The sequence below is a fragment of the Apteryx mantelli genome, chromosome 13 (assembly GCF_036417845.1).
Source record: "Apteryx mantelli isolate bAptMan1 chromosome 13, bAptMan1.hap1, whole genome shotgun sequence".
Lineage (NCBI taxonomy): Eukaryota > Metazoa > Chordata > Aves > Apterygiformes > Apterygidae > Apteryx > Apteryx mantelli.
Genome location: NC_089990.1, coordinates 23,623,803 through 23,651,560, shown reverse-complemented (window position 1 = coordinate 23,651,560; position 27,758 = coordinate 23,623,803). Strand labels below are relative to the sequence as shown.

General features: G+C 44.7%; 1 protein-coding gene and 1 long non-coding RNA gene across 3 annotated transcripts in view; one reads left to right on the top strand and one right to left on the bottom strand.

Annotated features, from left to right (window-relative positions):
* The window catches only part of LOC106489851 (uncharacterized), a 310,540-nt gene that overhangs the window by 91,428 nt on the left and 191,354 nt on the right, over window positions 1-27,758 (bottom strand). The gene's annotated exons all lie outside the window — the stretch shown is intronic.
* The window catches only part of LOC106489849 (vascular endothelial growth factor receptor kdr-like), a 147,194-nt gene that overhangs the window by 32,564 nt on the left and 86,872 nt on the right, over window positions 1-27,758 (top strand). For both annotated transcript variants that reach the window (XM_067304380.1, XM_067304381.1), the window contains exons 2-4: window positions 7,271-7,367; window positions 11,349-11,560; window positions 26,154-26,281. In XM_067304380.1, coding sequence (XP_067160481.1) covers window positions 7,271-7,367; window positions 11,349-11,560; window positions 26,154-26,281 — 437 coding nt within the window. The remainder of the gene's footprint in view (window positions 1-7,270; window positions 7,368-11,348; window positions 11,561-26,153; window positions 26,282-27,758) is intronic.

Sequence of the window (27,758 nt, the reverse complement as noted above, 5' to 3'; positions counted from 1 at the left end):
TCTTGAACTCCCATCCTGGAAGGTCAAATGCAGCTTTGTGGCAGGTGCATCCCCCACGCTGCAGTGCTACCCAGGGATGCAGAAAGCTTTAAGCCTGCCAGTTGCCAAGGCTGTACCAATAACATCCTTTCTTCTTGTCAGTTAGCTGTCCCAAGGGAGGAATTCTCCCAGAAAGATATTTTGGGCTGTGGGCACCTTGCTTATGTGGCCAATTCCATCCACAGGCCTAGCTAGCAGAAAGGAGGGCAAATAGATCAAGGACCAAATGGCAGTGAGGTCCAGACCCCTGGGCAGTGGCAACTAGAAGCAAGCTGCCCACATAGCACGAATTGGCAAGCACTCGACTTCCCTGGCAGATCTGGAGCACGCACATTTTCCAAAGATAGGCTTTTCAGGGTGATTGTTTTTTTCCCATTACAGTCAGGCCTACTTCTTGGAGGTGATTAAACATCTGCTTCCATTGTATTTGGCTCTGCAATTGTGATTGCTCCAGGAGAGCTATAAACAAATGTGCTTTCTCTGCTTGTTTTTTGGTGGCGTGTGTGTGTGGAGAGTCTGGCAACCTGCTCTTGCATTTCTGCGTGGTTTGGTTTCCTCAGCAAAGGTGGCAGAGCTATCTTGATTTTTTTTTGTCCATTGCCTTTGGGTGATTTTTCTCAGCTTTGCAATTATTGCGGAAGTATCATGTAACCAAGATGTCCAGTCTGGGTATGTGAGGAATAGCATGGTTACCTGCCTCACAGAATAGTTGGGTTTGGAAGGGACCTCTGGAGAGCAACTGGCCCAACACCCCTGTTCATGCAGGGTCACCTAGAGCAGGTTGCTCAGGACCATCTCCAGTCGGGTTTTGAGTATCTCCACGGATGGAGACTCCACAACCTCTTTGGGCAACATGGACCACTTGCTAAAGTGTTATTCCCACCTTGCGTGGGAATAGGGCAGAGACAGTCTAAACCCTTACTCATCTCCTCCTCTAGAAAAATAGCTCACTGAGGAATAAACAGAGGTTTGGGCTGTATCAGCACCCAAGGAGGAAGTCACAGCCCCGTACATTGAGCACTGTACAGATGCACAGGAAAAGATGAATGGTGTAAAACTTTATGGACAAGTGAAATCATTAACCTCAATATGCAAATAGAGAATTGGGGCTTGGGAGATCAAAACCAACTCCATGAGCAAATCATGAAATGACAGAGAAACAATCAAACTGCATTAGGTCTAGAGGGTGAGTTACCCTCAAAAAACTCCAACAAAGCAACCCATTCCCCATCTCCAGCCCACCACTGGGGCCTTTGCCCTCTGTATTGACTCAGTATCTATCAAGTGGTCTCACACAGCACTCACTAGCTGGCAGAAAAGAAGAAATTTGAGAGGTCTGTTCCTAACTTACAGCCAGGATCTTCCCCACAAGAGCATCCCTTCTTTGCTGGCAAGGTCAATGCCAGCAATAACATTTCATTTAGAAAAAATTGCATTTTGAATAGAGACCATAAGACATTTTATCAGCGTCAATAGCTGAGTCTAGTGGAATCAAAAATCATATGCCCATCTCCCACCCAAAGCTGCAACAAAAAAAGGGGGCAGATGATAAGTCTTTTTAGTTAATTTCTACTGTCTTTTTAAGCTTTTAAAGCGATAGAAATTTACTCAATTATAAAAAGTGAAAGCTGGTTATAGGAGCCGAAGACTTAATAAACACACCAAATATTTCAAGACTTGTGCTACCATAACGCTGGCAGTACTGCTCTGTCTTCTCTTCTCATAGGGGGTGACCTTCAAATAAATCCTAAAATGATTGCAGGCCATTGGTTGAAACACACACAGTTTTTCACCGAATCCTTCAACTTTCTAATTGCAGTGAAAACAGAATTTCCTTACTCATAAAAATCCCCTTTTAAAACTGGCACCTGTTCTTTTTTCAGATGTGCTCACACTGTGTGCTCGGGATTAGAGACCTTGGCGTCTCAGAGGAGAGGCTGCCGTCTCCCCTTCGTGTCGTTCAGTGCTGCAGACGCAGAGCGGTTGGGAGAGACGGAGCTGTCATCAGCTCTTCCCTGGCCGGTAGCATCGCTAACGAGCTTCATCTGCAGAATCCCTATTACTGGTGATTGGGACCAAGCGTGCCGTTTATACAGCCCCCGCTGTTTCCACAGAGTGTTTCCAGAGCACAATCACGTTCTTGATCTAGCCTCTAACTTTCAAAAATACTTTCAGTTTTGCTCAAAACATTTAAGCTGCTTGAACGTAAGCATGGCTTACGGTTAAAAGCATTCCCCACCTATCGCCGGCAAAGAAGAAATACTTTTTAAATATTGTGTTTGTGCATCTTCCCTTCCCCCGCTAAAATCAGCTTGGCAACTCTGACTTCTAGTCCTTTCTAATGGGACCTGATGTGTCCCAGGGCGCAGATCTACGCGCAAGGCTGACTTTACACACATGAATAGTCCCTGGAGTTCAATCATGCGCGTAAAGCTCTCTGTGCGCCCAAGTCCTTGCGGAATCAGGGCCTTAGTCAATCCTGCTTCGTTTAGCTGCCAACAGAGCGGTCTCCTGTTTGACTAGTCATTATTTCTTTGCCAGCTGATGCGGAGGCTAGGTGCTCTTGGATACTGTTCTTTCAGCTTTGCCCTCCTCTGTGTGCTGCACTGCCCGACAGGGATATGTGGATCCCTTAATCAGGTATCGCGCTGACATTAGCTGTCACTATAAACGATACCTAGATACATTCAGTCTCAGCAAGCATTTATGAGTGCTCTTTTCAGGAGAGCTACCGGGTGGTTACAGTGCCTAGGGGATGCTTGAAGGAAGACTGTTACAGTAAGAAACAGAGATTAAAAATAGTTTTTATCCATGCTTAGCAATGGCACTAGCACGAACAATCAGACATTAGCTTAGCGTGGGAGGCATCTCCCTCAGCCAAGTGAGATAGAGCTAGAAATCATCTGACAGAGAGGTGAGGGAGGTCACACATTACCCTCTGCCTGGGGATCCTCCCATGTTTAACGTTGGCTGTGCTACAAAATCAGATTATCACAGGAGAAATGGTTTTAAATGTACTTTTCTTCTCTGGATAATGTATCAGTCAACCTTTCGCATTTCGCTCCCAAGGATTTGTGTAGTGGTGCTGTGTTTGGGGTTTCACTGTCAAGAGAAAAATGGTAAAGGCTAAACTAAAGGCAAGAATAAATTCTTGGAAATAGCCCCTAAAAAACCACCGAGTCAGGACAGACCCTCAGTCTAGGGCCTCATTCATGAGACCTTTCTACCTTTAGCCTGGTAACGCTAAGCTCGCGAGTCTCACTATAGTCAACTGGCTTCAGGAACAAGTTTTTGAGGGCAGGAACCTAACATCAGGCACTCCAGGTCACTTCGCAGGAGGAACCTGTCTTTCTCCCTTGGTTTACAGAGGGCTTGTTGTGCTCAGACCTGCGTATAGCTCTGCAGGAGGTAACGGGCACTGTGCTAATTCTGCAACGTGATCCCTCAAGCATCTTATCCCAAACTGCCCCAGAGAGCCTCAGGAGGGATGCTGCGCCAGCCTGCTCACCCGAGCCATGCGGCAGCGGCAGCTTCACAAAGGGAACGGCGGGCACAGCCGTCCTGCTGACGCAGGTCCCTGTTGCTTTTCTGCATCTTTCTGCAGAACAGAGCCTGTCTAGCTGTTTGTTCCTCTCGAGAGCTTTGCTATGGTAATGACATGGCTGGCGTGAGAACTTGTTTTTAATTTTATGACCCTTGTAGCCCTAGAGCAGGACCAAAATTATGTAGTGGGGAAGGAGAGAATATTATTTTAGGCCCAGACGTAGTAATTTGAGCTGTGCAAGCAGACTGAGCCAGCTTTGGCGGGACCCTGGCCAGCAGCACGGATCTCCCACCTCACCCCGGGCAGGTTGTAGGCGCTGGGTTTACTGGAGAACCAGAGTGCTACCTCACAGAGATGTCCTTCAAGTCTGGCAGATTTTACAGAATGTGCACAGTAGCTGCAAAACCTTTTTTTGAGAAGTGCTAGAGTATTGATTAAAGCCGTAAAATGCAAATGAAATATGCTAAATGGTGTAGCATATTAAAAAGGAAAAGCATTGCACCGCAGCTACATGGCATATTTAAAAAAAATGCTTTTCTATAGAAGGCAACATTGAGTTAAATCTGCTCTTCCCCAAACTAGACTGTACCTGCCTGCATTGCACAACTCCTGTAATCCAGAGCTCACCAGCAAGCACAAGACCTGCACATAATGTCCCAGCAGACTCAGGCTTTGTACAAGCTAAACAGCATCTCGCTCCAGCCCAGGATCCCCTGGCACCACTGACCAGCGCGAACAAGAATCCGATCCTGAGCAAATGTTAGGGTGCAGCAGTGGTGGAAAACAAGGGGACGCGCTGCCAAGTATGAGGCAGCCTACATGCCTGCTCCTCTCTGCAGGAAGTCGCTTTCAGAGTCCTAATGCCTGCTCAAAGCCGGGAGGCTCCTCAAATATATAAAACAAATAGGCAAGTGGAGCAACTCCCTTTCCTCTCGTCCAGCAAGCCCCAGGGCCGTCCCCAGCTTTGCCTCCGAAAATGAAGGCCAGCTCTGAAGGGACCACGGGAAGGATAAAAATTTTGTGCAGCGTCATCCTGCTGGTTTTGGCATTCGGACGTGCTGACCGAGCACAGCCTGGCCTTTTCCCCCAGTTTGGCTGGAGAACTTCTTTCTTTCGGTGCACTTGGCTTTGGCTCTGGCATGGCAGAAAGGGCACGCGCCGTGTTTATAAAACCCCTCTGTCACCTGGCAGCAGCGATTAGATGGGTGTGTGGCAGAGGAATTTCTACCCCTGCTCTCTGTGGGGTAGAAAAGCACTGAAATTACCCTTGCTTATGCTTTTCTTCAGCTCCCGAGGCCAAAATAAGCTTTGTGAAAGAAGTAGCTCAGAAATATAAACAGAATAATTGAAAAATACTTTTCTTTCTTTTATAAAAAGCAGCCTCAAATATTATAAAACGGACCGCTTTGCTCTGCAGTCCCACTAGCAGCTCGGGTCTAGGGCGGCTGCGTGGCACTGCGCTGCAGACCCCTCGGGTGGCGTCACCCTCGCTCACGAGAAGTAAAACTCAGCCCTGTTCGAAAGCCAGCTCAAGGCAGCAGCTAAGCCCCTGTAAGCCCTAAGAACAATTGAAGGCACAAGAGGAACCAAATAAAAGATTATTACAAAGACCGGGATTTTCTAAGTCGAGCCAGCACCTGGCTGAAGTCACAACATAAACAGCCCAGAGTGTATCATGGTAGAAGCTGTGTCCTCAGAGAGCTACACAGGACCAGAATAACCCTCAGCTAGCTCATTAAATGATACTTGAAAAACATTTCCAAAGCTACTGCCTATTTTTTGGATTGTTATTGCAAAGAGCAACACATGGTCCCAGCGCAGTGGGACAAATGCACCAAAACTCAGGCCGTGCTGTGTGCGAACTGGGCGCTTCCAGAAGTCTGAGGGACCTCTGAGTCAAGTGCAAGGACCTACTTGCCCCCTAGGGTCTCCTCCTGTGGGGTTCGGGTTTTCTTCGGTCGATTCTTTACTAAATGTGATGCTGCGCCCTGCATGTGTCACCCTGAATGTCTTTAGGAATAACTGCACTTCTTACTGAAACAGGGGAACTGCGGGGTGGGAGTGCAGTGGTTATTTTGTATCCACAGCATCACACACACACACGCACACGCACACACACACACGCACACACACGCACACACACACATGCACACACACACTAGTGGTTTTTAGGCAGGGCTAAATGCAGAACCTAACGCGAATGCAGGGGGGGAGCTTGTGTTGGCCAGAGTCCAACGCTGCATCCTCATTCTGCAGCGGACGCTGGAGCTAGGCCTACAGCATCAGCAGTCCCGCAAAATTGTGTGCGTGTGTGCAGGTGTGCCTGTGTATGGGCAATGTCTTGAGCAATGGTCAGGACTAGTCTAAAGTCTTCGCTAAAGGTCCGTAGGAAAGGTCAATCTGCCTTCAGAAGGAGTCTAGCAATGCGATTTCTGGCCAAAGACCTCTTTGGGCAGCTAGTGCCATGAGATATTAGCAGGTCATTTCTGATGGGAGTTCGAATGGCTCATAGAAGAAACCAGATTGTCCAAAGTGGGAGTGATTCACTCTCCTCCCTGAGCCAATATGCCAGGTGAAGAGCGTTTCACTTGAATCCAGTAAAAGGGAGATGAGAGGCGATGGGAGGTGGGAGGCAAGAAAATCACTGTTTCATCCAGTTGAAAAGTTAAACCCTCATGTTTCTCTTTTTGTTAGATATGTTATCATCACTGTTCTGCTGAGAATAATGCCTCTTGTAAGCCCAGATGAATATTTCTGGCTTATCAAGTTCAAGGCAAAAAAGAAGATATAGATGTGAAGAGCAGGAGGGGAAAGAAAACATAAGGCTTTAATGTCATAGCTTTGGAAATTGAGATGCTTATCTAAGCTTGTTTTGTCCTTTCCTTGATTATGTTACTTTGAGTTTGGACAAGAAAACCAGCCTGGCCAACCTCACTTCTGTTTCTTCTCAGTTCCCTCTCTGAAAATTATATCGTCATAGATATACACTTAGATATGCTTCTTGTTTAGGACAGTTTCATGTTCAACTTTCTGAAGTCGGTTGTCAGGAGGACTCAAAGTGCTGAATCTGCTGAATTCAGGCACAGAAAGCAGCAGCTTGGTCCACCAGCCAAAGCTTGCTATTTAGTTGAAATGCAGTATTTGTGAATATTGCTTTGGAAAATGGTAGGCTTTTGCTTTGCTTTTAATATAGCAGATTTTTTGCAGTTGCTAACTGGAAAGATTTGCTCCCCCAAATTTTTGTTTTTTCTTCTTCTATTGATTAAAATGTTATGAATTTAAACATTACTAATATCATACATCAAATTATTTCCCAAAGACATGATTCCCTCCACTTTTATGTGTGTGTAAAATCCTTTTGAAACTAACTTGTTGTCCTAAAATTGCAATCATCCAGTGATACAGCCAAACCTGAATAAATAGAGGAGAGACTATCAGCAGAAATGCAGGTGCCAGTGTTAGAAAAGAGAGAGATGAATAATGGACTGAAAAACAAAGTAAAGGGAGCTCACTAGGTACAACGTTACTCTATGCTCAACTGAATTGCATCAGTATAAATGAAAGCCTTGTATGGGCCCCCAAATTAGGCGCTGCTTGCAAAACAAAAAGCTTTCCTCGGCAGAGTTGTGTCTGTTCAGAACATACTGAATAGCCTGCCTAATGATGCTTTTTCTTTATTTGGGTCAGGTCTTGCTGAGGAAGAACCTTTTGAGAAACCAACACTGAGCATTGCAAAAGACCACATTGTCATCTCTCCAGGAGACATCCTAAAAATAAAATGCAGGTAAGGATTGCTCCAGCAGCGCTGGATTTCCTTGGTTCTATTGATGACCTTGGCACAGTGCAGCTTCTGGATAGGGGAGAGCAAAGATCACTGCACAGCCATGATCTGCGAACCGGTGCTGTTTTCCCTCACATGCATTTCTGTGTGGAGTAGAATTTAATGGCTGTATTAGAGCAGGGAGGAAAGTATTTAGTCAATGTTCAGCTTGGACAGATTCTGTACATTGTAAAGGGATCCAAACAAACTCCTGAGTCAGTGCACGGGAAAGCTTATGGGAGGGGGATGTATCTCACTTAAGGACATGGCTGGAAAATCCTCCTCTGCAAATAGGTTCAGATTCAACTCCTGCATAGCTAAAATCAGTCTTTCACTCTGTGCGTAAGTAAATGACACACAAGATCACCAGGGTATGTAATCAGCCCGTTCTATATATATGTGCTTAAACTTCCTGGCCTCAAATACTGTCCAGCCTAAGAGATGACAATTAAATAAACGGCAGTTAATATGCGTACATTCAAAACCTGACCTGTTTGAACAGATCATATTCTTTAAATCAAAGATAGCCAGGATTCATAAAGACCAGACCGTTGATCATAAATTTTGAAGGCTCTTCAACTCTTGGCACAGTGTGTAGAAACTAGCCCTGTAAGGAAAATGCAAAATTTTGGTAATGACTTGTGTTTATAGGGAGATGATCCTCTAGAAATGTGGGGCACAGAGTGTATGGCCACAGCTGACCGGCAGGCATCTGAGTAGCAAATGCGGAGCGTCAGGGCACTTTCTGCTGTGTCAGAACACGCATTAGCTTGCTCGGTCACACAAAAGGCCTCAGACTGTGATGTAAGGAGGCGTCACTTGTTCTGAGTATGATTTATATGCCAAGCTTTGGGGAGAGCTTGTTTTTTTAAATCCTTCAGAGAGCATTGTAAGAGAGAAGGCTTAAAGTAATGCAAACTATCCACAGTTTCTCTCTCATGCACGCACACTATTTTTACACCTTCTGGCAAAGTCTCCTTGACTGTTACCCGTAGCCAGTACGTTTAGTTTCCTGCAACAGAAGCTACTGGAGACAGTAAGACAACACAGTGGGAAGGTGAATCTAAGCTATAGTTTATGCTGACAGATATGCCCCTTCTGATTTTCGTCCCAGTCTATTTAATTCAGTGTTACAGTGAAAGGCAAGTTGATTCATTCTGCATACATTTGTGATGTTTTCTGCAGCGTAAGACAGTTTTTTCCAAATACCTGCAGCTAGCCGTGTGGCTTATGAGGTCAAAATAACCTTACAATGATATTTTTAGTTTGGCAAGCAGCAAGCATGAAGGCAATAAAGTTTAAACTGTCCTTTAAAATCTAAATGCTCCATAAACCGTGTTTTGTGGACTTGAGTTCAGTGTGGTGCTCCAGGCCAATTAAATCACTACTTTTCAGCAGTTCACCATCCATTGCCCTTTTAATCTGTAGGAACATCCTATTTTTCTCATATCACCAGATGAACAAATGAATGAAGAAATTATTATTATGTCTTTAGCACTTCTGTAGTGCTGGCAGTCATCCCAAATTACTTTATGGATGTGAAGCAATAAATCCACACAGCAGGCCTGAGAGGTAAAAACATATTACGTTCCATGTTAACCTGGGAAAAGAGGCCCAGAGCAGTTCAGTTACTTGCCTCACATCATGCAACAGCAGGGAATAGAAGCTAGAATTGAGATTTTTACTTTCTGAGTGTGAGATCCCCCTGTATCAGGTCCTCTGATGTCAATCATGTAGACATGAGCACCTGCACACTCACAGATTATCTCCAGACTGGCCCAGAAGGAAGCTCTGAAGTTATTCCTACTTCCAAGCAGCATTAGGGCTGTGTGGAGTGCAGCACAAGAGAGCAGAAAGAGCTGGTAGCTGTTGAAGACTGAGGTAACTCTGTGTGAATTTCCCTTCTCCCTCAAACTCCGTTCTTCTGAGGTTCTTGGCCAGGATTTCCTCATGTTTGGCAGTCTGGCCAGAGCTGCTGCTGCTGCTGCTGCAACTCCCCTCCACCAGATGTGTGAAAATCCCAAAGCAAAGGCCAAAGTCTTCATCCTCCACCTGGATAAAATATGCTGGCGGAAAAAGTGGGCACGTTTAAGGAAACACAGATGTGTGAAATCCCTCATCTATTCTGCAGAGCCACTGTTGCAGATTTCCAACCCTGGCAGACACCAGGCTGCAGAGCACAGTCTGAGTGACAGGAGAGGGGCAGGGACCTGAGCACGCAGTGGGTGTTGAATGTTTGAATGTGAAGTGGCATTGCTCCGTATGCAGGGCCACAAATCCCATTTTTTTTGACAGAGGTGGTCATTACGCCATTAATGACGTTAGTAAAGTTGGGAAAGAACACGGGGTAGGGACTTCCCCATCAAAAAGTAATTCAGCACTCTGAAGGACAGGAAGCTGGTATGACGGATGAGGTGGAGCTGTTCAAGTCAACAGTGCATCCAAAAATGAGGGTGAGGCTGCTCACCAGAGAGGATATTCACACTTTTCCCAGTGCTCTCAGTCAGCTACGTGCTGAGAATAACCTCAAGAGTTCAGCCCTGTGTCCGCATCATCTTCAGGAAGGCGACAAAAGGACGGGCAGAAACGAGGGCCAAGAGGATGTTTGTTTAAGTATCACTGAGAGTTTACAGGCAAACATGTTCCCTTGCTGCACCTATTGCGCCACTAGAAAGCAACTGGTACAGAAAGAATAGTCAGCGTTACTAGCTAACTGGAAATCTCACACGGCATGCTTGTTAGATGCATTGAGTATGAGCATCTCTATACTGAATGGATGTGTCCAGACCGGATTTCTCCCTGGCTACCCTCAGTTGGAGAAATTCAGAGGTGTTTCCTCCTTCCTCAGCTCAGCAAATGCCACTTGCTCAATGGGGATTCATTGAGAAGGGGTGAGTGAACTCCCTGTGCTTTTGAACAGTGGCCTCTCTCTGCAAACACAGAAGGAGAAACTGCCCCCCTTTAACATTAACACAAACTCCAGCTGCTCCAGAAGAATCCACGAACAGTTACCCCCGATACACCATCAGTTTCCACACTGACCAGCAAAAACCAGTCTCTTATAGAAAGATCATAATCTTCATCACATGAGCACCTAGTACTCCACTAGAGCCCTGCAAGTGCATCCCACGCTGAACAGAGCTCCAAGAGCTTCTGCTCACATGGTGTGCCTTGATGTTTCTAATACAACAGGACTAGCACAGCCAGTGCTTGTTACCAAGCTAACTTAGGTCAAGTGAAAGCTCTCTCTGAGTTCCACAACAGGCTGTAAAAAGACCTTGCCTTTTGTCAGTGAACTATGTAGAATTGTATTTGACATTAGCTGTGATCGTAGATAAGACAACGAATAGGTCAGGTGGGTGAAATGGTGTATCTGCCCTGCTTGTATTGTGTTCTGACCACAGTGACGAGGTGAATAGAAAAAAATGTGTCTTGAGCAGATATTCTAAGATCTGTAATCCGATTAATTCCAGACCCTTCACAAAATCAAGATTCAGTCACTGCTGATTAAGAAAGAAAGGTGAGGCGAAGTTACTTAAATGTTCTTCTCTCTCGATGCTGCCTTAGAGCTGTTAAAATATGCAAAGTCCACAGCTTGGAAGAAACACATAATTTTATCTGGTACTTTCTAATGTTTGAAGTGGCTAAAATATAGTGTTATTAAAAGAAAGCTTCTGTTCAGGATGTTTCTTAAAATAAAAATGAAACTTCCCTCCAGGAATTAGCTTGCTACAGTTACTAGAGACTGCTCTGGGGAAAAGTTTGGGTGATCCACCTTATCTTCTTCTGGCTGGAAACACAAGCACTCCTATCAACTTTTATCATTCATTGCCAAATGTCAGGAGTATGAATACTGGGAATACTGATACAAGTTGGCCAGAAGGAAGCCCAAGTTTTGTCTGAGGTCATGACCCCATCTTCAATTTTTGTGTGTTGTGTTGACAGGGGAGCACCTTCTGTAAGCTGGCTTTTGAGGGAGGACCTGAAAGAAGACCCTAGAGTACACATAAATAATTGCCGTAACAACACAAGGCAAAGCTGCAGCATGCTTGTCATCAGGAAGGTCACAGCAAATGACACTGGTTACTTCACCTGCATTCATGACGATTTCCCATCTAATGAGGATCTCATGGCCAAAATTTATGTGTTTGTTAAAGGTAAGAACTTCATTTTGTTTTGTTGTTAGGGCTTTTCTCCTTCCTGAGCACTGGGAATATAAGCTGTGTTAACTGTTTGATCTGTGCTAGCTAGAACAGGCAATCCAGTTCAGATGCATTCACAAACCCCACCTCCCCACTGACCCAGTGCTGGAGCAAACAGCAGCTTTGACATTTTCAAGAGGCTGGATTACATTTTGGGCTTCCATGCTAGCTGAATTCACAGGGACACACATGAGAACTGGAATATACTTATCTTGTTTAATTCCAAGACTTGAAAACTTCTTTAAAACCTCCGTTCCCTTTTTTTTTTCCTTTTAAGAATTAATTCTTTTACTCCAAAGGGTCTTGCTATCACAGTGCTTTTCCTAAGATTCATCCTGAATACCCAAAACCTCTCTCTTCCACTCCCTCCCCATTCATGAAACTCTCTGATGTTCTTCATAATTCCTCTCTCCTACACATTGGTATACGGTTTTGTCCTCCACATCTGAACAATATACTTAGCAAAGTTGGATGAGTGCATTATAAATATTTTATTTACAAATAACAAATCTTGAAAAGATTTTGGAAAAAATGGCCCTTTGCTCACTTTTGTTTTCTTTGAGCTGCCTCTCCTCCATGTGTGAGAATCACTGAGTTCAGGTCTAATAATATGTGGAAAGAGAAACTTCAGATGAGCACAGTCTTCTGCAGTTAAGTGAATATAACACCCTAAACAGCAATTTCAATAATATGAATTTTTGTTAAAAGAATATTCCTGGAAAATTCTGATATCTTTTTCAAATCTACTTGACAAATGCATTAATGCATTAAACTGTTGAGTCACCCTGGATCTTCCAAGTTCAGATTGTAAATAGTCAGATAAAGTAGCTGACCTTTTGGGTCTTGAATAGGGTATGACACAAACTCCGTTGGTGCTGAATAGTTACTATTCAGTTTCCCACACATACTCATGCAACGGGTGAATTTCATTTTTTCCAGTAATTGCTAAAGTGTGATTGTTTGAATACTCTTACTAAAACAAATCCTAAAGAGGGAATGAGTCTGGCTGATATTATTTGAATAGTTCATCAAATCATCTGCTTACAGGAAACACTTAAGCGTTTGCTAGCCAGCTCTCGTAGTCTCATGGTACTGTTAACTATGGTGAAACCATCCGGAGGCCTGATGTCCATCCTAAGGGGATTGTTATATGCCCACGCAGCTAACTTAACTTCTGAACTACCAGGTGAACACATCTGTTTGATGCATTTGGATTAGATTTTCCTGTCTATGTCTGTTGAAAATAGTCCTCTTCTGCCCTTATCCTGCTGTCCCAGCAAACCTTCCTCTTATCGGAAAATAGCTTTTTGGTGTTACTTGTTAGTTCCTGCAGTCATTTTTTTTCTCCCTATTTCCTTTTTTCTTATTTTCCCTTGTTACTCTAAGCCCTGGTTTCTTTATCCACCCTACTTCTTGTGCTGAGCTGTTTCCTCTTCTCATTACACACTGCTCAGATGCCCTACATCTAATATTGTTAACCCAACCCAATGCCTAAACTACAGGAAATAGTGCACTGAAAAACTCAGATCTCTGTCCTGATTCAGTGCCCTGGCTGGCTATCCAGAACTTCATTACTCTATGGTGGGAGCACGTGCAGGAAATTTTACGGATCTTTTGGGACCGCCTGAGCATTTTCCTTAAGAAAATATTTGAAGTTATGAAATGCTTACCGGTGATGGAAGGACTTGGAACACTGCTAATCTGAAAAAAATCACAGGATGTCCTCTTGCTTGCCTGAGTCTGCTATGCCAAGGTTCCCCTTAAAAACAGCAATGGATGACTGTTTTCTCTAAATCACCTCAAAGAATCTCCTCTCTCAGATGCAATTTCATTGTGTGATATGCCCTCCCTACTCTACAAACTCTTACCCAGACTTTTATGCTTTAAAAGTTACGGAGGGAAGTGTAGGCAAAAAATGAGCCACCTTGTACTATACACTACATGGCTGAACTAGTGAGAAAAGATGGTCAGTGGGGAACCATCTAGTCCATGTCCTGCAGAGCCAGCTGCTTATCCACCACACAGCAGAGCTCTAGGGCAGCAGTTTAACCTTTGAGCCCGCAAGTGCCCGCTGGGATTCAGCCTGCCGGTCCAAGGAAGCTGCTTAGCCTCAGTGAAATAAAGTGTTTTATACCCCAGCATGGATGCTGTCCACAGGGCATGCTCTTCTTCCCCTGCAATTCCTATATATATTTGTTGAGTACCAGCAGGCTGTTCTGGGGACAAGAAAGCTGTTGGCCAGTGTGGGCTCTACTGATTTGAGCGAGGCATTCAGAATGTGCCTATGATTCTCTTCAATATTCAAGCACGCCTTTCTAAGGAACTTGGCCCTACGCTGTCTGGGCATCACGAAGAAATTCATCTACTGTCTCCAAGTGAAAAACTAAGTTCCCTGTGAGTGCCAGGCAAGGGAGAGGTCCAGAAGACACCTCTCTGGACATTTTGCGGAGACAGTGAGCGCTCAGCAGGGTGTTTATACGGCTGAGCCCGGTGGAGTGAGAAAATGCTGAGCCAATCCCTAAAGGCTGGAGGTTCCTCTGAGGTTACAAGCCATTATTGCCAAAAAAGGAAAGGGAATGGTATTTTTCCCTTCGTTCCCGACCTGCTGCTTGACACTGAAATGAGAACATGATTGTATCGGAAGCCCTGCTTATTGGCTATTATTTCCTGTGCTTGCTTCTGTTTTTACAGCCTCCCTGGTGGAGTTTCTAAGCTCTGTTACAATCTGGCATTCGGCAGCTCTCCCCTCCCGGTGCAATTGAGCCGTGACCCCTGCACATCAGTCGGATCATAAGGGACCCGATGGCGGCAGGGTCAGCCTCCATGCCTCAGCTGCGCACTGACAGTCTGCAGGGAGGGAGAACTCAGGATCTTCATCCTGAATAATTGTTCCCGAGGCCTTTTCTGCTTCCCGCTGCAGCTGCAAGCCCCAGTGATCTTAATTACAAAGCAGACAGCCCCTTTCTCCTGTTGCTCACCGCCTTGTTGAAAATACAATGTAGCTTAAGGCCGGAACAGAAACCGTTGGAGTTTTTTAACTTCATTGTTTAACTTCATTGCAACTCTGAGGGAAAATCTCTGCAGTGAAGCACAGTGTCTGGTTGAACATGACACTACGCTGCTCAACTGAAAGAGCAGCCAAGCGACTCTCTGGGGCGGCTACCAGAGAACAGAGTGAGTCAAGGAAGCCCACCCTCAGTGCACAGATTGTACGTGTCTGGCTAGCAAGCTGTCTCCCAGTAGCAGTAGAGCCAAGTCTTCACTGCAAACTGGTTGCCCACCCAGGAGCCCACAGACAAAAAGACTCATGGGGACGGCACTTCCACTGCAAATGCTGCCAAAGCCAGCTAGACGAAAGGCAGTGCCGCTTGCTCCTATCTCCTGCAATCACCCTTCCCAACTGAATGGATGCTTCCCTGTGACAAACATTCATTTATTTTAACCTTTGTGATTCCTGTGCCAAAGCAAAGTGCAGGCTGTCTTTTTTGTGGTCCAATATACTGTGTTTCCTAGGGCATGTGTAAAATTTAACATGGCTTAGGAAAGGGGGAGAAGAAGAACAAAAAAACAAACCAAGCAAAGATTTTCTCTACCTTCCGAAAGCGCCACCCCAGGCCTCAGCCTAGACAGAAGCTGGGACTTGCAGATCTCAGCTCTTTGAAATACAGGTATTGTCAGCAGAGCAACTGTTTCAAAGTAAGATAGTCCTCAGGGTGTTAGCTGGAAGAGCTCCCTGTACCATCTGAAATGCTGCCTCAGCTTTTGCTCTGATTTCCCCTCGCAGTCCTTAGCTCTGTACTGTAATGGCATCAGATTTGTTATACCTTTTTGCTCCGCTCAGTCAATGCATCAGGAATGGGAGCATGAGCTAGGTTCTGCTTTGCTTCCTGCTATCAGCAGCTTGTCTGACATTATCACTGTGGTAATTGGAGCTGGTTGTATCTTGCCAAACCATGTCTAGAAAAGTTCATCCACATTTCCAAACTGTGCTTTGATTCCTGTCCATGCACCCAAATAGTACTGCTTTACCAGAACCGTAGCTTAAAGGATGCAATCTCCTCATTGAAGACATGGGACTAGCAGGGCCAGCAACAGATATCCCTTTTTTTTCTTTTTTTTTAAGCAAAACAGGGCTGTTATCCTGTTTCTGAAAATAATTATGGCTATGTTAGGGCTGGTTCTCAACTAACTACTTCAAAAAACAGAAAACCCACCTCCTCTGAGCTGTAATTGGCACAACGTGACTAATATGAGCATGATACATCATGATACATGGCTGCCCCACAAGGGTCCAAGTATGCTGGCGTAGAATAACCAATTCCTGTTTGTGCCTAGGGTAGTTCACTCTTTGAATACATAGATTGGTGAATATTTTAGCAGTGTCTTCCCACCCATAGCAATTCGGATGCTGGTGTTTCACATCTCAGTGTTGAGTTTTCCAGCTCTCCCTGCAGATTTGGGGTAACTGAGGCAAATCCATTTGGAAATTCACTGGCAAATCCAAATGGTTCAGAAAATTTGCCACCCCACTGAAATGTTTGAATACTGAATACTGGCAAAGACAGGGATCACCTGAGAAGTGAACAGAGAAGGACTGAAGTCCCATGGGCTGTCATTCAGAATATATCATTTCATGAGTTGCACTGATAATTCACAAACTGAAGGATCCTAGAACGCCCTTCAGGCATTAAGGGCAGCTTTCCTGGGCTAGCAAGGCCAGCAGCAAATACCTAGGTCTTTATTATTTTGTTAAGCAACATAGTTCTGGAAATGACAGATATAACCAACACATACAATTTTATCCACATTTTTTTACAATTATCTTTCCCTGTTTTTACTTCCCTCTAGCAAAACTGTGTACAGTTTTCATTCCAGCTTTGTGAGGCATCAGCTTAATTTTAAGTGATTTTTTTTTCCGCTTAATTTCTTCTCTGCTTCTTGGGCATTTTAAAAGCCTGGTAACTCAGTTCTGTAGCTTGCATAGGATCTCCTACCCCCTGGACTCCATCAGAAGGATGATATATGTACAGGCATGCCACAAAGCTCTTGAAAAGGGAATGAGAGCTCAGTAACTTTTGACTAGATATACATAAAATGAATTCTTCTTTCCTTTATTCTTGTTTTTATCTGTTAGGTTTTTTTTTATATTGGGTCTTAGCAGTCCCTGCTGATGTACAGACATCACATGTGCTGCCAGCAGGCAGGCAGAGACATTTGGGGGCAGTGCACTCCCAGTTTCCCTGGTCGCCTTTGGTGATTTTCAGTACCAAATGAAAATGCACCAAATGAAAACACACAACAAGCTTTTGTGTGTTGTCAAAGACCTGGTGGGCCTCTCTGAATAGGAGGTTTTGGACACTATTACCCTTTGCCTTTTTAGCTTCAGGTGTGAAGAGAAGGATGAGGAGGAAAAATGAACTGTAAAGCCAGAAATAAGGAGGTGAAAAATAAGAAAGCTGGAAGTTGAAGTCACTTTGAGTTAGGTACATGGCAGGGGGGATGGACTAATTTGTTTCCATACGTTTGGCTTTCAGGACTGACATTCACATGAACACAGTGTAACTAGAAGATGCCCCTGCTCAGAATTTGAGTTTTGGCTGCTTCTTAAGTTCATGTGGACAACATGAAGCACCAGCACCCTAGGCCTGAGCCATAGTGCAGTTCTTCCAGGGGTCCAGAGCACAAGAACTGGAAATCAAGTTTTAGGTGAGACAGAGACTTTTATATGGGAGCTCAAGCGCACTTAAGGCTCCTTATGGAACTCAAGAGCCGCTTAAGCTATCCATGCGGACATAGCCCCAGGAAAATCTCTCACTTCTTGCCATGCCTCTTTTGGAGTCATCCAGCACTTCCTGTTAGCTCCTCTTCCTCCTTAGCCAGTCTGAAGGAAAATGGGGGACACATCCAAGCAGCTTGTCCTGTCAAACCATGCATCTCACTGCTTGACAGGTCGCACAGCAAGAGATCCCCAGTGAAGAAGAGGAGCAATTTCTTGCCATTGCAAAGAATAACGAGGGAAGGTGGTACAAGTACTGCATCAGGGCAGGCTTTTCCTTATCAAATGGTGCAGCCCAGAGCTGCGAAGCCCCATCTTTCGCATCCCTTCCCCACTGAGCAAAATCTGAAGAGGCTAGAAGTGCAGGAAAGCACCCCTCACATGAGATCATATTTTGGTTCTGACATCCTTTGAAGCTGATTTCTGCCTCCTTAATTCACTTGACAGCTCACAGAGATAATCTGAATGTGAGAAGTAGACATGCAGGGCCAGGGTGACAGTCCTGACTTGGGCTTTGGCTTGCTTTCCAGAAGATATTACCAGTGAGAAGAGAGTTGGGGCTGCATTTCTTCCTTCTTTTTAGCTGGAGACACTGAGACAGCTCCACTTGCTGTCAGACACTCAGCAAGCTGAGATAGATAGGCAAATAGTGTCCTGTCTGCTCAGTGTGGAGCCTAGCAGATAAGCTGACTGTCTCGCAGAGTGGTGGAAAGCTTTGGCACCCATATTCTCATCCACAGAGGTTAGGGCCACGCAAAGTGGGAATATAGGCTATGTCAGCATGCAGGGCCCTCGGTGTTGTTCCTCAAGCTGTAAGTGCCTGATCCAGGGGAAAAGTAGGGCACTTTCAATCCTGAATCAAGACATTCAGTATCTTCACATCATATCCTAAAGGGGCACTTTCAAGTGGAGGAGCCTTGTAAGACACGATGGGAGTGAGCAGCATCAGTTTCTGGCACTAAGTCAGTGACAGCATTTAACATCGCAGCAGGAGGACGTAACAGTCCCCTCCTTTTCATTGATAAAGAATTTCTAAATGAAAGCCTGACAGTCCAAATCACGCACACATTCCCCTGTGTCTTCCTTCCCCTTGCTTATCTGCCCAGAAATTGCTAATTGCTGAGCCTTACCCAAGCTGTGCCATTGGCAGCAGCTCATGTAGGAGACCAGTTCTTTAATGATCAGATTTCAAGTAAAACTGGTGAAGTAATTTTTACAAAGACTAAGCTTGTCTAAATTCGAGTGTTCAGAGAACCAGAATTTATGAAATCATCTGATGCTCGAAACATAATTTCAGCCAAAGTATGGAGACCTATTAAAAAAAAAGGTTCCATTTTGGCTTTATTTTGTTTGGCAATGAAACCTTTTTGCTTCCACAATTTTTGAAGTAACATTTTTTAAAGTAATATTTTTCTCTACAAATGTTCTTGTGTTTCTAGCTGTAATCTCCAAGGGAAGAATGTATTTCATTTGACCAAAAGAGAATGCTTTATGTTGACTCAGAATGGGTTCTGGGGGGTTTTGCAGTAATTTTTGCTTTGCCTAAAGATAAAATATTCTGCTTTCTATTTAAGCTAAACATTCCACCACCAGTGCTTTTCATTTGCCTGCCAAACTGAAAAAGTCCTTTATTTCTAAAGATGCAGTTTCTGGACAAGTGACTTTATAAAAGTTACTCCTGTTCCTAGAAGAAGGAAGTAGGTTTGATAGGTTGGCACGAGGAATACAGCAGACTAGGCAATTCCCTTGTAGTGCTTTCCAAAATACTCTGACCAAAGTGTTACTTATCTGCTAATGATCCTGTTAACATAAAGAACAGATTATGAACCTCCTCTTAGTGTTCTTGAGGGTGATCAAGACAAACTTTATGGAACTTATGTCAAAAAGGGCCTGCTAAATTCTCACCATGCAGGCTTCCCAGCTAGTCTGCTCTTTTAAGGTATGACTGAATGAAGAAAATAAATAGTGAGGTTGAGAGAATTATCTTTAGCAGGAACAAAGAGAGATGCAAACTGAGAACATTTTGGAATTTCACAGAAATGTACAGAAGTGGATGAATGTCCTCAAGAGACATTTAGCGTTCATTATCTCTGCGGGGTGATGGATTATATCTGAAGGGCGAGGTGATGTTATCTCCACCACTTCAGATATGATACAAATATCAGGAGACAAATTGCTTTCACAGCGTATGAAACCTGAACAGAAATGAAAAGTGCCAAAAATCCTGTACAAAATCCTGTGCGTGCGTCTCGAGAGGATGTTTTGAACACACAGGCTGGTGATGTAACTCTGAAAAGTAAAGAGCTGTAGGAGAGCGCCTGAGTTTGCAGCATGCTGAGCTCCTGGGCTTGCGGGATGCTTTCAAGTCCCCTCAGCTTCATCAGCCTGCAGGACGGGGCTGGGAGCCCGCTGGAAAGCAGGATTGAAACGGTGCTTTACACAGCAAGTGAGAATGACATAACTGCAGACCTCTACCACTTCTTGGTAGATATCCAGCTACATTACAGATAACGCTAGCGAGAGACTAGATGTCACCGAGAGGCGAAGGAGTCCCGAATCTGGTGCCTGCCCCAGCTGGCTTCGCCTGCTGTCACCGCGGGGGCTCGAACAGGGAACTGCATGTTCCCTAGGCAATCGCTATTCCACCGCTGAGTTAAAAGGGACCCTCCCTAAGCTCATCCCGAGCGGCAATTAATCTCCTCCTCAACAGAATGTGAATTTAAACATGAAGGGCTTCGCTGCCGTAAGGTAAACAATGTTCTTGTAGGCACTTGACCTTTGAGGTTCTTTTGTGTGCAGCACGCTCGGTTTTTCTGCCGGGCTCTGCGGCTGCGGCTGGACAGCAGGCGCCCTTCCCCTCGGCCGTCCCGCTGCCTCCACTTCCTCAGCTTTTCTGTTTGCCTTCCTCCTTGAGCTGCGCTGGGTAAACAGCACCGCCCTGGCCGCGCGGCAGCTTCCTGCAAGCTCCCACTGACCTGCGCAGCTAGACGGCCAGGCTGAGACCGAAGGGAAGGGGCCTTGCCCTCTCCTCGGAGCCGCTGCCGCAGCTGAGAAGTCACCAGCGTGCTGCCGCTCGTGTCTTTCTTCACCTATAATGAGCTTTGCAGCCCACAGTACATTATTCTTTGTGCTTATCCTATGCGAACTGATGGGTGTTTTTTATGGGTAGACTCATAGGGCGTAACACCTTCCCCACTCAGGAGGAACAGATGTACCCGGTGACAGGGAAATACCTTGTTTTCATAAAGTGCTTCTTTGCTGAGAATTTTTTCCCCGGAGTTCAGTCCTGCTGGGTGCAGAGAGTTTCCAAGTCTTGGATTGCAGGATGGCACCTGCATTTCACACATCACCGCTCTCCAGATTGTAGCAGTTGAGCGTAATTGATCTACACCAGCTGGAAATAGAGATCTTCCTCGAGGCCAAGGTTATCATTTTTTAAAGAAAAGTGACCCTGTCGCCTTTGTTGCAAGAAGTTCTGTCTCTGAGACACTTCTTTACAAGGAGTTAACTGATTGCTGATTAACTTAAGGTGGGGAACGTATTTATAGAAGCTGGTGGGGACACTCCTAGTGTCCCAGCAGATCATTTTTCCCTGCTGCCGTCAGTCTGAACTACTTAGGAGTTTCATAAAGAATTTTTTTGTTTGTCTGTGCAAACCATTCCAAAGGTATCAGCTGGCAGCTGATTAGTTCCCCATTCAGTATTTATTCTTTGTCATTTTGTTAAGAAGATCCAAAGCTGAGCCACTTTATATTTGCTTACGTTGTTAAGCGAACAGTGCCTGCAAGGGGCTCCTGCGCAGAGCGTCTCCTTACCCGTTCAAGTGGAGTTGGCCTGCTGCTCATGTGGTGTTTTAGAGAGCAGCGGGAGCGAAGCGTGGGCCCGGGGAACACACGCCGCCCGCAGGATGCACGGAGGCTCGCTCTCTTGCTCTGCGCGCTGCTACTCTTTGGGGCTCGCTGATACTATTTTTCCTTTTGCACAAAGAGTTTCACGGTCGGGAAAAAAAAGTTTCCCTGGCCTCACTGACATTCCCTGCGTTATGAGCCAGTGCTTGATCTTTACCTGCAGTTGCCTTTTCCTTTCGCTTCCAGGCTTACTTTTCATGATGGCCACAGTTCAGCCGGACCCTCGTGTTCAAGGTCTCATGTCAAAGCTGCGGTGGTTTAGCCCTGCAAGTAACAGCCACCTTAGCATCTTCAGGTTAGGAGGAGCTCCACTAGCTTGCGTAGGTGGCCCATCTTGTTTGAGAGCTCCAGTACTGCAGAGAGAAATAGGGAGGAGAGGAGGCCTTCGATGGAGGGAGAACTCTCTTTAGGCTAAAACTGTAAACTGGATAAAGCACTGAGATAACACAAATTATAGCCATCTGCTGCTGTAATCCTCTCGGAAGCCTCACTGCACTGTATGAAAGAGAAGGACCCATATAAAATAACACCTCTTTTTTTCCTTCTTTTCAAAGTAGAGCAGGAATAATGACCGTGAGACCTGACATCTACTAGGCATTAACAATCAATTGCATTTCAAATCATCCTCTCCTTTCCTAGCCAATCTTTATAACCCAGAAATTGCCTTCTACTGTCATTAATTGCACGGTCATTTTAAAACATTCTCTAGATTTCAAATACTGATCGTAGAAGGTCAGATTTATATGTTTTGGCTTCCAACTCAGACTGTAGCTTGTGATCTGGGACAGTGTAATTCTAGCTACTGGCTAGACATATGGCAATTCAGGTGCAGGCTCCCATTAGAAATGAATTAGGAATGAAATGCAGTTTCTATAATATATAGCGTAAATTCATGCTTCCCATTTAGATGTTTTCCAGTAGTTTACAAGTGGCATGATGAGTATCTGTTGCATTTACAGCTGAAAAAATGGATTCGTTTTAGATCTGTTGTAAAACTGAAAATTTGGGGGAAGTCAGTCTTGGAGGTACAGAGGTATTAAGCAGGATTAATGCTCACAAACAATCTTTAAACATATTTTTGTAATGTAATTCAATATAACAATTTAGCAGACCTGTTTGCAAAACTGCATTAGACAAAACGGACTGAGTGTAAATATTTCATATTAGTTTTGGGGTTTGGAACAAGCTACAAAGCTGTGGTCTGGAGATCAGGCTTCTCAGCTGGAGACTTGGTTAGATCCAGTGCAGGCTTGTCCAGAAAGTTCAGATGTGTATCTGATGCTTCCTAAATGTGGGGAGATTACAGGTCTAATTTTTGGTTCTAATTAATATCTGTCATATAATGTTTTTTCCAGTGCCCTTACTCCAAAGTACCTGCTTGTTTATAGACCAACACAGGCAGAATCACTCAATGCCATGGAATAAACGCTGACAGGAAAAGACATTATGTGAAATGATAGGCATCATCCAGATTTCTGGTCTTTGTCTTCTGTTTTACTGCCTCACGTTAAGGTCAAAAAGTGCACAGAAGAGCTTTGAAGTGCTCCTGATCCGCTCCTTGTCACAGCTCCCCAGATGTTCATCATGCGTCGCTTGTACTTGCACAGTGACCCAAGCGCCCGCTGTAAAACATCGCTGTAACACTTGTGACCTTTCTGATACACACAAGTAGCCCCGTCAGCACTTGCTCTCATTGTGCCTCAAGCGCGTGGTGCATCTGGTCTGCAAAGATGCCCATTTCTAATTCTCAGAGCTAAAATTAAGCTACCAAAACTACAAAGGGCATCAGCCCCTCTTCCCTGTCTCAAACCCCACCTTTCACCCTTTGTGGCTCTGAACCTCTTCTGGGTGGTGGAGGGGAGGAACTCAAGTTCATGATTTGAAGATGAATTCCAAGTGACAGCACTTACATATTTCCATGACGATCCTCAAGCAAAGACTGCTGTCGTTAGCCAAAAAACAAACACCGATATGCCCAAATGAATGACCTATTCCCAGCTGAGTTGCCAGTCGTTGGGTAATAAACACAGAGCAGATGAGATAAACCAACTCTGGGTTTTCCTTTGACAGTGCAGTTGTGCTGTGGAAAGGAAGAGCAAACCCAAACCTCATGTCCCATGTTCAAATTGTTCTGCAGGTGACCAACAACCAGCACCACTTTCTAACAGGAAACAAAAATCCCTAGGGCTGATAGGTAGTCCTTAGAGGAAAATACTGACCAGTGAATGACTGTCATTCACTTTTCAAAGCCTAAAAGTCATTTACCATCAAAACTGTGCATCTGTTTAAGTGCAATAGTGGAAGCTGACAACTAGATAAAAATACAGCACAAGCAGTTATATCACTTTTATGCAGAGCCTTTGTTACCCAGAAGAAATTCAACACGAGCTTAAATGCAGACCTTTCTGCATGAAATACCACAGCTCCCTAATAGGGTCTAAAGGGTGAATATTTGTTTTAAATTGAAAATGAATCCCCACTGATTTGAAGCAAAATCATGTTTGCCAGGGATTGGGTGCAGGGAAAGAAGAAACTCACTATTTCTTTAGACCCTTCTCAAAAGTAGCCAGAATGGCCAAAATCCAGAAAGGTATACTTAGAGTTTGTAAAACTCCATTTACAAGGTTTTCTTTCTCACTGGCTAAAAATGTTAAAGAAATATTGTACCATCTTCTCATGGGGATGTCAAAACATTTCCAGTTTTGCCAACAGATGCAGGAGGGAGAGAGGCCTGATACAGCAGTGCAGGGATTTATGGGGTGAATAGATAGGCTCGCTCCAACACACCTCGACTAGGGATTTCTTTTTTAATCACAGAACAGCTGCCACAACAGCCCTAGATGTACAATTGGAGAATGAGCTTAGGTGAAAAGATTGGGGCTAGCTGTGCCAATGCTAAACCAAGGTGATCACGCAGTTCGGCTTCTAAATGTACCCCGCGTTTCCGTTTCTTGCGTTCGAGAGGCGTCTGACGAGGGCGCGCGCCGTCTTTACTGGCGATACCGCCCCACCGCGCTGCAGGTCAGACTCACACGTAGTGAAAAAGAGGGGGGACACGGAGCCGAGGCCCCGGCTACCGCGGCTACGGGGGTTTTGCAGGAGGAGATGGTGGGCGCGTCGGCGCGTCCCGCCGGGGAACTGTCCAGCAAGGGCTGCCTGAAGGCGCTGCGCCGCGGCCGCCCGACGCCGGGCTCCGCTCACCTCCCCCTGCTCTGCTGAAAGCCTCTCAACTGGCGAGAGCGGCAAGGGTCCCAGATATTGAAAAACAGCATCCCCATCTTAAGTTTGGGGATGCGTGGACTTTTTCACGTGTTTGCACAGAAACATGCCATTCCAGGCAATTTCTAGTTGAAAAGCGTGGCTAGGTCCACAAAGCAATAAGGAATTGATTTTTTCTCGATTAAAAAAGCCCTTAATATTCTATCAGGAATTACAGAGAAAGCATGACCTGAGGATACAAGGGTAGTTCAGGAAGTACACTGATGAGCTGCATCAAGAAGGAAACTTTCCTTCCTTATACAGTGTTGGGGAAGCGGCCACCTCTATTATAGGTGTTTCCCCTTTCTAAAGTCATAAAAAGTGTGGCCTTTGTTGAAGACCTCCTAATCAATCCATATGTGTCAGTCTGAGCCAATTGCATTCATTACCAATTTAGCCTATTTGGGAGTGGTTAAGCATTTTAATTGAAAAAAATGCATATTTTTTAATTTCCCCATAGCGCATCCTTTTTTTAAAGTGTTGCCAAAGTACTTTAGAGGCGTATTTCTGCAACCTAGATTGTGCACAAACCCTTTATGTCAGCTATTTCCCATTCTTTAGGTGAAGCTGTTTGTAGCCATAATATAATTAAGTGTGTGGAGGCAGGTCCCAGGCCAAGGATAAGTATGTTGAGGTTATCGTACAGTCTGCACCTCCTTTCCTGTAAACAGTATAATCCAAACCAAAAATTTGCCTACACTATGTGCTGTAGTTTGCATTATATTAGCTGAATGGTGTTTGAAACTTATACCGTAAGACTATCTGACAGTGAGGAACTAAAACCTCAAATCGAAGAATGCTTGTTAGAGAAATCTTGGAGGTTTCAGGATTTCACAAACATTTTTTTTTTGATCTTCTGATGGCCATCACTTATTCATGCAATCAACAATCAGTGCAGCAGGCTCAGAATTTTTATGAGCTTAAACTACCTCAGACTCTTATTTATTTCTACTATATATGTAAATCCAGTCTGATTTATTGTATCAAATATGTAGAAACCCCCATGGTTCCCCAAGAGGGTGACCAAGTTACTCCTCTGTTAGTTTAAACAGATTCTTCTTGCCTATTTTTGGATATCTTGGGTGTACTTTCCCTTTTGGAGTACTTTCCACAGTGCTCTCGAGATCCTCATTTACCGAAAGCAACTTTTTTTCTTTCAGTAGGTTTCCTTAACTTCTGTAAACCTACTGTAACACCAAACCACTCGGGAATTCTGACTGGTATAATATCTCCTATGAGATATTATGAGAAATTCAGAGCACTGGGAAAAGAACTCAGCTGCCATGAAGACCCACGGAGTTGATACATTGACTTCATTTTTACAGCGGGGGAATAGATAGGAAAAGCAACTTTTACAAGATTGCACTGCAAATTAGTAAAAGAAGGCTAGAAATGGGGCATTCTGATTTGCAGTCATTGGCTATAACCCGTAGGTGACACTGCCTTTTCTAAGCAGGCAAGGTATCAGTGACTGTCTCATCACATGCGACGGTGGGCTTTCTGTGGGTAGTTCATCACTCAGATCACCGACGCGGTATTGCTGTGCCACTCTGGTCATTGACCAGGAAAGGAACGGTTTTGCAAATCAATCTTCTTTTCCCTGCAGACTACAGCAATCCATTTGTGGAGATTCACTCGGAACATCCTGATATAATCTACATTTTAGATGAGAAGAAAACAGTGGTTGTCCCCTGCCGAGTTACCTCTCCAGATATCAAACCCAAGCTTCTACAGGTAAGTGACTGTTTCGGAGAAACTGAAATAATTCAGAGGTCTGGGTAAAAGCGCAAAATAAAATTCATGAAGCTAGGTAAGTCTCAGAAAAATATACCAAAGGCATTGAAAATCCAGAAGCACAGTCCTGTTTTAGCAATGCGTTAGTATTGAACCGTGCCCAAGGCTGCTGTTGGGATTAGGCTGAGTGTGTCAAAGATTTTTCCCATCTTGTGGCTTGATGTTCCTGCATGCATTGGCAAAGGTAGATGGCAAGACAGTATTTTACTTGAAAGTTCTTTGTAAGACATCTGGCTATTAGCTATCCCCATGAAAACTTATCAGTTTTATACCCTGAGGTTTCTTCTTCTGAACAGCTGCCCATTTCTGTTTGATTTCATAAATTAGAACCAAGTTAGGGAAATGGCTACAGCTTCTATTCCTTCGGCAGCAGTTACATCTGAATATCAAAGCTGCACAGTAGCCTGTGGAGACCAAGGCCATTTTGTAGGATGTAAATGGAAATTTAAGGTCGGGGCTTCCTCAAAGCCTAATGAATTGATGGGGTCTAGAACTGCTCTCCAGAGAGGCCCCTAGCAGGGTAAGGAGCAGAGCACAGGTCTCCTGGCTCCAGCCATGCCTTTTAACTGATAGGTTATGTGTCCTTCCATTTCCCCGTTGGGCTGACTGCTTTAAGCTGTCCTACTGGGAACAAGAACCCATCCTCTGCCTCAGCGCCTTCTTCCACAGCCTGTTCTGGAGGGACTGTGAGAGACAAGGTTGTTTCACTGCGTAGGCCTTGATAACAGCACACGCAGAGAGGCTGATCTACTTCTCTTAGTTGTTAGATGTCTCCTGCTCCTGGGAGACAGAGCATGAAATCATGGAGGCCTGGGACAGTGCTCCGGCTCCTGCTGAAGCCAATGGCAAATTTCCAGTAGATGTGCATGGGGACAGCACTAGCCTTATTACTTTAGCAGATCTCTATTTTTAAGTTTTGCCAGTAGGGATTAAAGCAGAGGGGAATAAAACTCCTCTCCATTTATAGCTTATCACTTTAGCCTGGATAAGTGTTATCACCATCTCCTTCTTGACTATAAAAATGAAAGATCCCATCCTATTTTAGCCTGCTTCAACCAAATTCATTGCTGGAGTATCGCTGTTGACTTCGGCACCGTCACGAATCTAAACGTGGCCTTGGAACCTCAACCAAGCAGACCTCCAGATTTATCTCCTTATTTACGGGCAGCCCTGCTCTCCCTGCTCGTGAGCTAAACTCTCCCAGGCAGTTCTTCAAACACAAGCTGAAGTCCTTGATCTTGCTGCAAACTGCTGAGGGAATGAAATCTCTGCTGATTTCCCTTTTGAATTGCAAAGAAAACTGGCCCCTAAAGTTTTTTCCTCTTCTAGAGACAGCAGCTGGACTGCAGGGAAGGATGTATATGTTGAATTTCACTCCCCAAAGGAACCATCCTTAGGCTGTGAGCTGGAGAGACGT